At 34.9% G+C, this 15017-nt stretch overlaps 1 protein-coding gene across 3 annotated transcripts; it reads left to right on the top strand.

Annotated features, from left to right (window-relative positions):
* Positions 1 to 4374: 4374 nt before the first annotated feature.
* LOC110834192 (uncharacterized) lies at positions 4375 to 14954 on the top strand. Of its 3 annotated transcripts, none has more exons than XM_022073090.2 (4): positions 4375 to 4510; positions 11009 to 11278; positions 12539 to 13128; positions 14236 to 14954. In XM_022073090.2, the coding sequence occupies exons 2-4, from the start codon at positions 11015 to 11017 to the stop codon at positions 14618 to 14620; spliced, it is 1239 nt and encodes a 412-aa protein (XP_021928782.2). In that variant the 5' UTR covers positions 4375 to 4510; positions 11009 to 11014; the 3' UTR covers positions 14621 to 14954. The 3 variants fall into 3 exon arrangements, with proteins under 3 accessions (XP_021928782.2, XP_087201889.1, XP_021928781.2); XM_087345763.1 differs by lacking the exon at positions 4375 to 4510 and adding an exon at positions 5266 to 5348; XM_022073089.2 differs by lacking the exon at positions 4375 to 4510 and adding an exon at positions 5275 to 5352.
* Positions 14955 to 15017: the final 63 nt, after the last annotated feature.

The raw sequence follows: 15017 nt of genomic DNA, 5'->3' as shown, positions 1-15017 counted from the left end.
TTGCGGATATGAACAGCGTATTTTTTAAAATAATAAATTTTGTACATGCAGTGGTGTCATGTAGAAATACATAGACTCTGAAAGCGATGCTGTAAATAAGGTGGTTGGAAACATCATTACAACGAGTTTCAACGTGGCACTGAGTTATATGGGCATACAATATAGACTTACGGTGGTATTCCATAATATCATCCATTTCAGCAAATGAACGTTATGTATATATAATATTTTATTAAAATTAAGTATAATATTTTTTTCACATTTCAAACATACGACTTAAATCGCACATAATGTGTATAATATTAAAATATTTTTAAAATTAAACTTCCCACGAAGAAATGCTTACGTTCTACTGTGTAGAAATTATATTCCATATAACCTAACATAACCTAACCTAGGTTAGGTTAGGTTAGGCTAGGTTAGGTTAGGTTAGGTTAGGTTAGGTTTGGTTAGGTTAGGTTAGGTTAGGTTGAGTTAGGTTAGGTTAGGTTAGGCTAGGTTAGGCTAGGTTAGGCTAGGTTAGGTTAGGTTAGGCTAGGTTAGGTTAGGTTAGGTTAGGTTTGGTTAAGTTGAGTTAGGTTGGGTTAGGTTAAGTTAGGTTGAGTTAGGTTAGGTTAGATTAGGTTGGGTTAAGTTGAGTTAGGTTAGGTTGAGTTAGGTTATGTTAGGTTAGGTTGAGTTAGGTTGGGTTAGGTTAGGTTAGGTTAGGTTAGGCTAGGTTAGGTTGAGTTAGGTTGGGTTAGGTTGAGTTAGGTTAGGTTAGGTTGAGTTAGGTTAGGTTAGGTTAGGCTAGGTTAGGCTAAGTTAGGCTAGGTTAGGTTAGGTTAGGCTAGGTTAGGTTGAGTTAGGTTGGGTTAGGTTGAGTTAGGTTAGGTTAGGTTAGGTTGAGTTAGGTTGGGTTAGGTTGATTTAGGTTGGGTTAGGTTAGGTTAGGCTAGGTTAGGCTAAGTTAGGCTAGGTTAGGTTTGGTTAGGTTAGGTTAGGTTGAGTTAGGTTGGGTTAGGTTGAGTTAGGTTAGGTTAGGTTGAGTTAGGTTAGGTAAGGTTAGGCTAGGTTAGGCTAAGTTAGGCTAGGTTAGGTTAGGTTAGGCTAGGTTAGGTTAGGTTAGGTTAGGTTTGGTTAGGTTGAGTTAGGCTGGGTTAGGTTAGGTTAGGTTAGGCTAGGTTAGGTTAGGGTACTTTGATTTAATTTCTGTTGTTGTTGAAAATGTATTTTCACACAGATACATCGTTCCAAAACATAATAACACATCGGTGACTTGTTGCGACAGTTTCAAGTGTTTCTTTTACATATGAAACCAAAATGTATAAAAATACAAAGCTTCAAACTTGATCTCGAGAGATGTATCGCAGGAAAGTTCCAAACATATATTCATTTGTTTTTAGAGAAAAGTTAATTATTTTCTCATCGACTGTGACTGCAAATGGATCTCTCGCCCATAAAAATTTCTGAAGGCTTAATTCTAGAAACGGACTTATAACATTTCTCTCAAGATCAGTGAGATGAGTCTGAATATAAGAATTATATTTCTTAAAACTCTTATTATTTTAATCTAGGAATCCAGTCATGTTGACAAGAATTTCTAGGATGTATTTTTCACAAAGGCTTTTGTATAGCATCATCTATCATCATGAATGCTGCAACCTTGACAAAACGCTTAGAAACGGCCTAATCTTTACCTTGAAGAGAAGTGTTTCGTCTACTGAGCTTATCAAATATATCTGACAGGTGTGTCAGAAGATCCAGACACTTCTTATCTGGCAGTTGTTTAAAAAGTGGAGATCTCGAGACTGCAGAGAACTGCGTATTTCTTTTTATCCACAACCAACGTTTAAGAACTTTACTCCTCGATAACCAGCTCGCCTCCGATTTAAAAAATAAATGACTTGTTATCTTGCTGCATTTTCTCAAGGTCACGTCTTGCGAAAATGAACGTTTTCTTCGAAAGAGTATCTTTCGAATATAGGTTGAGTCAAAAGTATGTTTACCTACTTGGATCAAAGATAAGGATAAATGTTCCTATGAACATGCTTTCGCCAAGAGCAAACTATTGACTGGATTTAATCCTAGTCATCTGTTGTCCCTTGATATCTTCTGACATCGATTCGAATCGTCGAATTGCTGTATTATTAGACAAAGGAACTGGTTTAAGAACTTTTTATAGCTTCTGGAAGCAATAATGTCTCCACAGTGAAATAAAGTTTTCCATTTTTTAATTTTACTGTTAAATACGTATGAAAAAATTAAAGACGACCTCACCACAATCACACTGGGGAAGCTCTTTCGATCTTAATAATCGATAAGTAAAATCGAATGTCAAGCAACTGGTTGAGACCAAAATATCGATATCAGTATCAAGAATCGATTATTGCTTTATGAGCCACAAAATGCATTTCTCTTGTCTTTAGTACAATTTGAGGTTATGACGTCAGTGAATACGAAGATTGTGATACTCAAGACAACATTGACCTCTAAAACGTTGGTAAGAATGTTCCACACTACGCGTGACACTGCAACACAGACGCCAACCAACTTTCTTGTTTTTGTTTTTATAACGAACCTTTCCTAACCTTGATCCCCACCTAACTTCCTGTTCATAAACCCACTCTCTCCCCCCCTCTCCGACCTCTACATGTCGACCTTCAAACTTCGCTGAAACAGGTTCTGTCACAGAAGATACACGAAATCATCACGTGAAAGTGAAACACGTAGTTCTGTACGTTTCCATCAGCTTCAATCTCTTTTCTACAAACACAAACATTGTTTACGGAAATAAAAGTCAACTTGTCATGTTTACTTCATAGGATATTTGAACAGTTGGGCTGCTAAACGAATAAAATGTCACTTGTTAAAATAACAAGAATTAAAGAATCAAAGATGGATGCCTTCTACGTCGTGCTGTGTAGTATGGTTTAAGTTTGGCAACGTTCCAGAGGTACTTCCTTCCCACCCAGAAGACAGCCATCTTTGAACTCACTACCGTGATAACTTCAAATCGTACCTAAAAAGGCATCATTTGTAGAATTAATTTCTGTGGACAGTAAGTTTCTATATTTATTAAATCATCGCGATCCATTCTGTGTTAATTTTCCACCCAAGTTAAGTCAGAGCCTACAGGTATATTTAAAGCCTTCTTGCACGTCGATTTTCACAAACTGTTCACTGTCTGCACCGTTGAACACCGGGACTCACCGCGATGTACCACTTTTGATAATCACTAAGGCATTTTAACTTTTAACGGAATGAGCCATATTAAAAATATTTTAATAAGCAGTTTTGTCATTATTTCTGGACATCGGAAAAGAGATCCTTAGTGAAACGACAGGGGATTAAACCTGATGTTGGCCACACTGCTTCAAGCCATACGTAAAAATTACATAAATAAAAACAGGGAACATCTTTGAACAACTTTAATGGATTTGAGGAATAAGCTATAGATCATTAATTTATAATGTTCATTTCTTTAACATATACATTACACATAAATGTAATTGTCGTAGTTTATTCCCAAAAAGATTGTATCCTTCGCTACTCAGAAGGTATTTTCAACTCTTGGCTCTGACGATCGATTCAGGGCATAGTTACTATCGATACTCGAGAAAATTCTGTTACACGACTGTCTTCTAGAGCGTATGTCAGTATCGATTGTTATGTTTCTCGACTGGTAACCAAATTGGATTCGTTTTCTTTTCTACTGAGTAATATATCCCTGTATTGTAGAATGAAACAGTGATTATGATTCATGAGTTGGACCGTTAGCTTCATGGTACAGCTGACAAACGGCCACCGTATTGTAATGTGTATATATATTTTTGGGACACACTGTACACGCGAGCACATGACACATACAAACATACGAGGTGCTACCCAAAAGTTCAGGGAAGAATTGCTTATCTTAAATCCTAGTTTCCACCGTCTCCTTCGAAGTAGTTCCCTTGCGCATGGATACAGAGATCCTAGGGTTTCTTTTCCGTGATTCCATGCATCCCTGGAAGTCTTCAATTGTGTCAAAACGAAGGCAGTCAATCGAAATTTCATTGTCATTTATGGAGGTTTATAAAAATCCCCGAACCACTACAACACAACGTTACAAAAACGCACGAGACTCAAGAACGCGGCCTCTCGCCTTCATGGCAGTTGGAACACTAATTCACAAAGGGTACAGCTTGTCCCATCTGGCGGCGGTAGGCCATACCACAACCGGTTCGCGCGTGGAACTTTTGGGTAGCACCTCGTACATGTTAAGTGTGCTTCTGTGTCAAATAACATATGTCAGGATGACAAGGCAGAATTCTCAGCAAAAAAAAAAAGGAGCGAGTTTTGTAAAGGTCAAGTGTTTATCTTATTGTGATGTAATTCGTGAAGGCCGAAACACACAGCTGATACAGCCATACACAGAAAGGACAAACCAGCAGCACTGTTCTGAGGTGGTGATGGCGACACTAACCAGCCCTTCGGGACGCGGTGGAACTAAAATGGAACACCATAAACAAAAGAGGTTTTCACAGCGGTGAGTATGAAGATTTCTGTCTTCTGTGTTGTGATGTGTAATCTGGTCGATGTTAACCAACGTTTCTGAGGTCATACTGCCTCCGTCTTCAGGGCGATTTATCTTCAAAAGAGAATATTTTTGAACCCGGTGCAAACTTCAACACATTAATCCATTCATGTTTCTTCAATTGTTTATTCTACGCCATTTTTGCCTTATATCCCTCCGTGAATAATAAATATATATTGCATAAAATATTATATCGTAAGCGAAGATGGGACATTTTGAGATTTTATTTGAAAAATTTAACGCAATAGAAATTTCTTAGCGGAAAAAATGATAGTAAATTGCTAATTATATAAGAGAGTTCCTATTAATTTGTCTATCACAGGGGTTATCACCATTTTCCTCAGGCGTACCACTAATTCTAATTTAACACATTAAATTTACCACTAACCAAATGCGTTCAGGGGAAACTTATTCATATTTTTTGACTTCTTACTCAGGTCGCGAGCCATAGGTTGATAAAAGTTGGTCTAGCGGAAAGATTTAATAAGTTATTTCAATAAAATCTTTATTATCGTGTTGTCACTAATTCAACTGAATAATGAATTTACTTAAAAAATAATAATGTAATATTTTGCACAGGTTTAGAATATATTTGCAGAAACGTCACTGGAAAAATGTATTTTAAAATAATTTGGTGTTTGGTGTGGAATATGCGATGTTCCTTGTGAGCTTTAAGATTCATTATGGTCAAGGTTACGTAATTACAGAGATAAGGGGAGGGGGGGGGATAACTGTTTTATAATCTCAGAGCAGTCAATGATGTGGATAGACGGTTACCAACTTCAGCAGCGTAAGTACGTTGACCATAATTTTGCTGTAAGACTCTGGTATTTGAAATGGGAGAGTTCAGAAATGTTTTATTTAGAAAAATAGTCGTGTTAACAGAATTTTATGACGTCAAAGAACGATATTTCTGAGAAGAGGAAAGTCCTCTCCTTGAGAAACGATTAGAATTATTAGATTTATATAAAACGTTAAGGTTCATTACCGTGTTCACAAAATTATTTTACTTTTTATCGAAGTTAAGCCAGATGAATCAAGTCGACATTCTCACACTTTTTTTTTAAATCGACTTTAATATTATTCTTCTAAACTCCGACAATTTCTACTCGAAATATGTTATTGAAGATTACCGGTACCTAGAAATATTTTCCTCAGTGTAGAAATTTCCTCTTTCCAGCGTCTTGTTCTCAAAGAAACAAATACTGAGGAATCTTTGATGTTTTCTTAGGGAGATAAAGTTTTAAACCCATAAATATCATATTTTTATATTCCTGTAAGTTAATTTTTACGTTTATAGATAATACACAGGATGTCAAATTATTCTAAACTGAGTGGTACTCTGAGAGAATTTATAGAAAGTTTGCACGATTTTCTCCAGGCACATCTACATAGTGTGGTGCGTAGTTAAGCATCAGGATGGATCTGCATTATTTGTATTTGTTTTCAAACAATAAACACAGGCTAGAAGCTGATATGACCATTTCCCTTTTGGTTAATTCTTATATCTTGACAGTTACTAACGAATTCACGTGTCACTTCGCTTAGATCATTCTGAGTAGAAAATTCTTTGCTTAAAGTTAAACAAATTTATATATATATTTTAAATCTTGTCCGTCTAATCACAATAAATTCTTATTAAATATTAAAATATTACAATAATTAACATTTAAAATATTAAATGATGTTCTTTATCGAAATATTCGATTTACATTCGACAATCATTTTTCATGTTTCAGTTCCTAAAAGAACCATCCTCAGGTGTATATAATTATATAAAGCTTCAAAACGATAAATAATTTCAAATACAATTTTCATACATTATGCCAGCGTACATTTTTATCAGATTTTTACCAGATATTAAACGATGTTCTTTTTCAGATTTTCAGTTTTGAAGTTTTATATAATTATATACACCTGAAGATGGTTCTTTTAGGAACTGAAACATGTCGTGAAACATGAAAAATGATGGTCTTATGTAAATCGAATATTTCGATAAAGAACATCATTTGATATTTTAAATATTTTAAAATGTTAATTATTGTAATATTTTAATATTTAATAAGAATTTATTGTGATTAGACGGACAAGATTTAAATAATATATATTTATTATATCACAATATGACGCAACTTTACCATTTTAAACAAATGTAGTCAGCCTAATCGAATACGATGATAATGTTGATTGAGTGTGCAACTCAAAGGCTTTATTGAGGATTATAAATAGCTGAAGTACTGTCTCATTTTACGTCTATCTGTTATCTAATATTTGACGAAAAGAGAGAATCTGTTTTTTAATGTATCCAAATCCCCAGTACGTACGCATGGATTTAACCTTGATAAATGATTGTTATATAATATAATTTATGTAGTTCGTGACACTAATAATCCTCGATAATTACTACAGTTAATTTCATAAATAGATGCAATTATTAAAAGATTCCTTCCTTTTTCCAGAAAGAATTAATTAATCTGTGGATTTCAGGACTTACGTCTTACCCAGATTTTCAATAGTAATTATAACCTAATATACTAGGCTCTAATAACACGACTCAACCTTAGGCCAGTATATTTATCACATTGCACTATTTATGAAGTTACTCTTTCATTTTGTCAATTATTTGCTTTTTAAATTTCTTCAAGCATAGAATTTAAATATTAACGAGGTTACTTATGTAACGATATTTTTAGTGTAAGAACGTATTTACTCAAAGAATCACGAATTTAGGTATGCAAATATTTTGAAAATGTAACTTCTTTGGTGCCAGAAATTTTGGCAGAACACACGCATAATAATAATTTTTTTAACAAAAAATCGAAATTTAGCCTACGTGCAGAACAATTATGGCATTGAAAGGATATTGGAATAAAACTATTTAAAATTATGGCAGACAGTCGAGAATACATTTTTTATCTGTGTGGCGATTTATTCTACTTTGGATAAATAAAATGAGTGAAAGTATAAGGAAAAATGGAGGTTTTTAACTTAAAACACAAGACTAAACAATTACGAAACAAATGTAGCAATAAAGTTTTACACAGAGACTTGAGTAAAAAATACTTTGTCCCTTCCATGGGTCAAACCCCTGTCACCCAGTCTATTATCAGATACTACACTGTCTGAGCTACTCCAGCTCATCACGTGCTCAGTATTCAGAAGATCATGGGTTCAAATCTCAGACCCAGAGACCAACTATCCTGACTGAAGTTTTTCTGTTTTTCAATGGATATCACACAACCTAACTCTAGGATATGACCAAATTCTCCCTAATCCTCTCCAATCAATTATTTAATAATTATTACGCCATTTTATCTGAGCTACTGAAGGCATCATTACATAAATATTACATATAAATAAATAAAACTGTTACATTGGTAGCACTGAGTTCCTTTTAATACATTTTCACTTATGTAGATCCTGTGAAAATTATTACAAAAATCACTGACATTGCCCCATTCACGCAAATAATTCTTTTGAATATTAAATATTAAATTCGGTTAAATACTGACACAATTTTCTTCATGGGACAATACAGACAATTATTATAAGTCATAAGGGTGTCACTGTTTATAAAATTAATTTACGAAAATAAAATATATCTAAATTTATAATTGTATATTTACAAGACCTGAGCCTTGTGCTGGAAATATCTGGGTAATATCCGTGCCTGTACAATCATATCAAGTACAGACGTCTCGCCTGAACTTTGACCCCCCCCCCTCACCACTACAACCCTCGGCAAATGGCCCTGCCCCTTGTAACTTCAGTCCCATTCACCGAGATCGTCACGTGACTTCTATATCAACAGAAAAACATTTTACATTACTCGCTGTAATCATTATTTGAATTACATAAACAGTAACTAAACTTAAATATATTTATTTTGTACAGTCTATACACAAACGTTTGAAGTTTATTGGTGTTGTAAAAATTATATAATATTAAAACATTTTATTATGTAAAATATTATATTAGCGCTCTTAATCTAATGTAAAATCGTATTTACGATTAAGAGCGCTAATATAATATTTTACACAATAAAATGTTTTAATAGTATATAATTTTTACAACACCAATAAACTTCAAACGTTTGTGTATAGACTGTACAAAATAAATATATTTAATCAAACACAAACATGACGCATATAAGATACAAAGTAACTAAACTGTCTATTTTTCAGCTTAAGTTAAATCAGTATTACATTAACTTCCTTTGACGTGACTTTATCCTTATTATAATTTATTACAACCGAGTTTCTACTGAGTAAATATTTATATATTTGTAGACACAATTATTTATCTCACGGTCCGGACTGTGGACCTTAAAACCTTGAGAAAACAGTCTCCCTACCGACGTAATTGTCTGTCTTCATGACGTGATAATTTGCTAAACACAGAGATAATATTTTCCATGGATATTTAATAAACTTCGCGGTAAACATCACCAGGTCTCTTCTAACCTTCAAAGTTACGCACGAATGTTGGTACCCAGGAAGACACAAACACTGTTTCATTCTTATTTACTTATATTTAGGTTATAAAATCGAAATTATATGTATAGTACCATAGTACCCCCGGGGGTACGCGAAAACATCTTAGGGGGTACTTGAAATTTAAAAAATATAAATTATTTTATTATAAACACTGAATAATTAGTAATTTTAGATGTAGATTATATACTAAGTATAACTTGAATTATACACCAACAAGTTTGGGGGTACAAAGTTGAAGAGAAATTATATCTGGGGGTACGCGAAGACATCTTAGGGGGTACGTGAAATTTAAAAATATATATATATATATATTATTTTATGATAAACACTGAATAATCAGTAATGTAATTTATTTAATTTATTTTAGATGTAGATTATATATTATATATAACTTGAATTATACACCAACAACTTTGGGGGTATAAAGTTGAAGAGAAATTATATCTGGGGGTACGCGAAGACATCTTAGGGGGTACGTGAAATTTAAAAAAAATGTATATATTATTTTATGATAAACTCTGAATAATCAGTAATGTAGTTTATTTAATTTATTTTAGATGTAGATTATATACTATGTATAACTTGAATTATACACCAACAACTTTGGGGGTACAAAGTTGAAGAGAAATTATATCTGGGGGTACGCGAACAAAAAAGGTTGAATACCACTGGACTAGAGTATTTAAAACTCCAGACCCTGCGTAAGAGAAGGCATTGTAGTGATGCACTGTTCCTTGCGCAGGTTTACCGCGGTCTTAAATGCTGTCCTTCCCTTCTGGAAGCTGTCGGTCTCCGCATCCCTGCTCGGAATCTGAGAGATTTTTCTGTGTTCAATTTTAACCCTTTGATCAAAAACAGTTCTTCTGCTAGACACACATCAGCTGCTAATGTCGTCTGCAGGGATTTGGACGTATTCGAGACGAAAATTGTCACACTTCTTCACATTCTATAATAGCATAATTTACTTAATTGATTTAAATTATTTTTACAAATATGCTAATATATCGGATCTAAAATTTATGAGGCTGTGGTCGAGTATTTCGAAATATGTTAACGAGATGTGAAGTCGCCTACAAGTACAAGGAAGTAACTTTGAACATCTTTTGTGATTTAAGGTAATAACAATTAATGTAATAACATGTATTAGTAACGAGAAATATTCGTATTTTGCTGTTTACTATCTGCACTGAAACTGATTCGCCGGTCACCCACCGGAAGAACGCGCACGACTCCCGCCCACATCAACAGCTCGCCGGCCGATCACGCAATCCAAGCACGACCGCAGCGTCATAAATTGTAAACGCGGTATTTAGTTGCAATTTTCTTATATATTAACGTCCTCTGTGTTAATATATTTTATATTCTGCATGTTTTACCTTTTATGTTTTTATTGTGTTCGTGTGCTCGTCTCTGTTCACAGTAATAATAAAGAATTGAATTGAAAGAATTGAATTGAAAGAATTGAATTGAAAGAATTGAATTGAAAGAATTGAATTGAAAGAATTGAATTGAAAGAATTGAATTGAAATAATTGGATTGAAAGAATTGGATTGAAAGAATTGAATTGAAAGAATTGAATTGAAAGAATTGAATTGAAAGAATTGAATTGAAAGAATTGAATTGAAAGAATTGAATTGAAAGAATTGAATTGAAAGAATTGAATTGAAAGAATTGAATTGAAAGAATTGAATTGAAAGAATTGAATTGAAAGAATTGAATTGAAAGAATTGAATTGAAAGAATTTAATATCTGTTGTACTGTTCACAGCTTTAGCGCCACGTGGTGACAAGTAAATATATAAAATATCACGTTATGAAAGAATATTTGTCATAAAACAAATGTTGTTCGATACCGATCGTTTTATGCATTAGACCGCTTATGGTCTCCTAGCACACAGAGAACTAAAACAGAGACATAATAATTTGTTATTCAGATGTTCTGTCATCTTCCACAGATAACTATGGCGAATCCATCAAACAACTTGATAGCAAAAATTCTGCCGATCTGGTTGAACAACTCTTTCCTGGAGAAAGCTCTGAGGTCAGCAGATGGTGATTCGAGTCTGGCGGTGATATCTAGCGTGGTGACGAAAGCCACGGCTGCTGGTGATAATTTTGCTAGTGAAATGTACAGAGCCACTGTGCAGATAAAACAAAAAGGTCGAAACGAGGAGCGGTCAATCATCATCAAAGCTTCCCCGACCGATGGAGGGGAACTGAACAGGGTAAGAACCAATAACCTCTCTCAATTAATGAAGCTGTTGGTAATTAACTAATACATGTATTTCTTTGGCTACGCGTAAGGTTTGAATAGTACGTGAGTCGAATTACGTTATCTTAGAGCTCGATCCACCGATTATGGCCTCTGACCTTGTAGGGAGAGTCCAGTTTGCGGACCAATCATTGAAGGAAGGAGTCTGTGTCAGAGCAGGAGTGTGGAAGCCTGATAATTGTCGTCTTGTGACTGTCCTGTGTTAACAACATGACATCTGTTCGTTGCAATCTCATTTCTGGGCATTGATAAAGCCTCGTATCAACACTCAGAGAGACAAACCACCGACGTCTTACTCAAAGAAGGACGAAATTAAAGTATCCCAATTTGTGACGTGTTGAAAGCTTAACTGTCCGATTTAATCGAATTAAATAAATCAAAACAAAATTATTATGTGATTGATCAGATTTTTAGCAGACAAAGAACGTACTGTGCTGAGACTTCCCGATCTAAACCCCATTGAACTTATGCAAAACAACGTTTAAAATTAAGGACGTCGAGCGTCTGTGTCGCCAGAGATTCGAAGAAATTGGGCAAGAGGAGTGGAAGAATTTGAGGAGGACTAAAGATTTGTGATAAGATAAAATTATCTAATACTCTCTTCAGTGTTAATTTTCTAGTGAAATCGACTTTCCTGTGTTACATACCTTGGTCATATTTTATTTGGAGTGTCCTGTACGCGGCCTACTGCCATCCCTTCCAGGAAACTTGTGGTAAGTGACTCGCTCCGAGGTTCCAATTCGCAAAGTTCAGCGGCCAAAAACGCTGGAACCAATTCTAGAAATGGTTCTCGCGCATGAAGAGAGAGGACTCCGGGGAAAATGTTGACGAAAACGTTGATATTCTTTTGTGACGTCACATTTGAGCGATAAATTTACATTCCAATTATTTCAGACTTACGAGAATTTTATTATTTTAAAGAGCAATTTGGTAGCGAAGTAAGGTAAGAAGTTCTGAGGAACTCAGATGAAGAAGGATGTGAAATGAACACGAGATAAACGAGGGAATGAGACAAAATTATGAATTAATACACACAAAAAAACATCTTTCTCCGCTTAAGTCCAAATGACGTTTTACGCTTTTAAAAATAAAAGCCAAACGTTTTTCCAAAATAACATTTCCTCAGGGCAATCATCCACAATAATTCCATAAAACTTAAATAAACCTTAAATTTGTTCCAGATAATATTAATATATTTGTTTTTATTTTACAGATAATGATAGAGGCTAATATATATAATCATGAAATAAGTATATATACCATCGTGTTTCCAGCGATGTTTCACCTACTAAACAAAATTTCCACGTGGAATTACCAACCATTCGCCGCGAAATATCTCTATTCTCACTCAGATAATCTTACAGCAACATTAGTGATGGAGGATCTGAAGACTAAAGGCTTCAAACTGGCAGAAAGAGATCTTGGACTGGATCTGAACCACTGCCTACTTGTCATAAGGAACATAGCAAGATACCACGCCATGTCTGTAGTGTTACACGACAAAAATCCAGAAGATTTTAAGGAATTTATGTCCAACTTATTTAACGATAAATATAGAGAGAGTCTAGAGCCTTTCTTCAAGCGTAATGCAACGAGCATTGCAAAAGAGGTCGAAACGTGGCCAGATTACAAGAATAGGTTTGCAGACAGAATTTGTAAACTGTCTGGCACTGGTATGGATGAATGGCTTCGTGCAACGAAGAGGAATGAGGCCGAATTCAATGTCCTCAGCCACGGCGACCTCTGGGCTAACAACATGATGTTCCGATACTCTGAGGAAACGGGAGAAGTTGAGGAAGTGAGGTAAGGCTTCAGTAAATCTTCAAGACGGCTGACTTCTCTGGGATCTTGGGCAATGAGTCTCGTAGAAATTTTTCCGATGTTTCAAAAGTTTTTGACGCTTCCATCATCAGGACGTAATGATAGAGCAAAACGTGGTCTGGCAGAAATTTACAACACTACACGGCGCAAGATCTCAGAAGACAGCCATCTTCATAGTCGCCGTCGTGAGTAAAACGTATTTTATACATTTGAAATGTAATCCTGGGGTCTCGGGTTCGATTCCCGGCGGTGCCCAAATTTATAACTTGTGTTGGGCAAGGCCGTGGTCTAGGCAACACGGAGTTTTCCTCCGTGGCATCCCAACAATTACTCCATTCACACACAGAAGAAGGCAATGGCAAACCACTTCTGGATCATCTGCCAAGAACGTATATGAACAGGTCCCAGTCCGAGAAAAGGATGGAAGGATCCTGTTCATATGGACCTGTCGTCAGACAGAACACTAAATAAATAATAATAATAATAAATAACGTCGTGTAGTGGTTATCAACAACGCGGAGAAAATAATTGCCTCCACAATCGATAATATCTCTCGTTCCAATCGACCTTAGTGTTAAGTATCGATAGTACGGATGATATCGATGACTTTGTTGCGATATCACATGCATGTATGACCGAAGACGTTTGATATTTCCAACACTTAAAAACAACAGTTTTTGTTCTTATTTCAATGTAATCGTATTTATTTATTTACAAATAGAACAAATGTCAGGAAATGGTTGTATGATTTTTCGATTACTCTGTATAAATCTAGGTCTCATGTCGTAGCATGTAAAAGAACCTTACGAGCATGATACGAGATGTTTCGTAAGAAAAATTCAGCGGCCATTTCTCACACAAGTATCTACTGATTGACTGCTAGATGGCTCTGGCGGTCAAATCAGGATTTAGTAGAAATTGCGCAGAGTCTGGGGGCGGTCACTCACTACTCGCAAATGAACACTTCAAAGACTATGAAACCTATTGTGGATTTACATGAATAACTATAAACAAATTGCTTTAAGACCCATAGAATTCAGACTTCCGTTCGAAATGGAAAGATATTTTATAACTTTTTCTTTACTATAGATTTATAGATTTCCAACTGAGCCAATGGACTTCTCCAACAGTCGATCTCCAATATTTCTTAAATTCAAGTGCATCGCCTGAAATTATGGAAAATGTCGAACTGTTAACTCAAGAATATTACGTATCGCTGATCGAAGCTCTTTCGCTGTTGGGATACCAGCATCTTCAACCCCAGGAGTCACAACTTAATAAAGAATTCGAGAAGAGGGGATTGTTCGGAGTGTTGGCAGCCTTCAACATCCGAATCCTTGCTTTGCCTGATCCAGATAAAGTCTATGATTTTAGCAAACCTGTGAACAATGAAGATACCCTGCATTTCAGCGAAGCGTTCAAAGAATCTCTTAAGAAATTGTTACCCATCTACGACAAAAGGGGATGGATCTAAAAATTCAGTAAATCGGTTTCAAATAATAAAAATAAAGAACTTAAATTATTAGATAATTAAAAAGATTCATACTAGTCCTTAGGAGTAATTATATTTGTGTGTATTCGTACCAAGTATTTAAGGAAGGATTTTGAATGAAATTTGGTAAAGAGAATCCTTATTTATCTGTAATAATTATTTGGATATAATAATCAAAAATGGATGATGTATTCTAAAGTAAATGCAAGTAAAATATTAATATGAATTAGTTACTTAACACTAGAGGTTTATTAGGTTAAATCTGTTGAAATTGTAAATAATATAATTAGATGGTTAAATAAACCTGAGACTGAAAGATTTCGCAATATAAATGTATTTCCTTACTGAACTGAAGACTTTGATAATGACTTCGAAGATT

Source organism: Zootermopsis nevadensis, unplaced genomic scaffold (genome assembly GCF_977971745.1).
Source record: "Zootermopsis nevadensis isolate Lab colony 2312 unplaced genomic scaffold, Znev_1.0 Znev_ptg000009l, whole genome shotgun sequence".
In the NCBI taxonomy this organism is placed as follows: domain Eukaryota; kingdom Metazoa; phylum Arthropoda; class Insecta; order Blattodea; family Termopsidae; genus Zootermopsis; species Zootermopsis nevadensis.
Note: the sequence above shows the minus strand (reverse complement) of the source record. Positions and strands in the feature narration are given on the sequence as shown.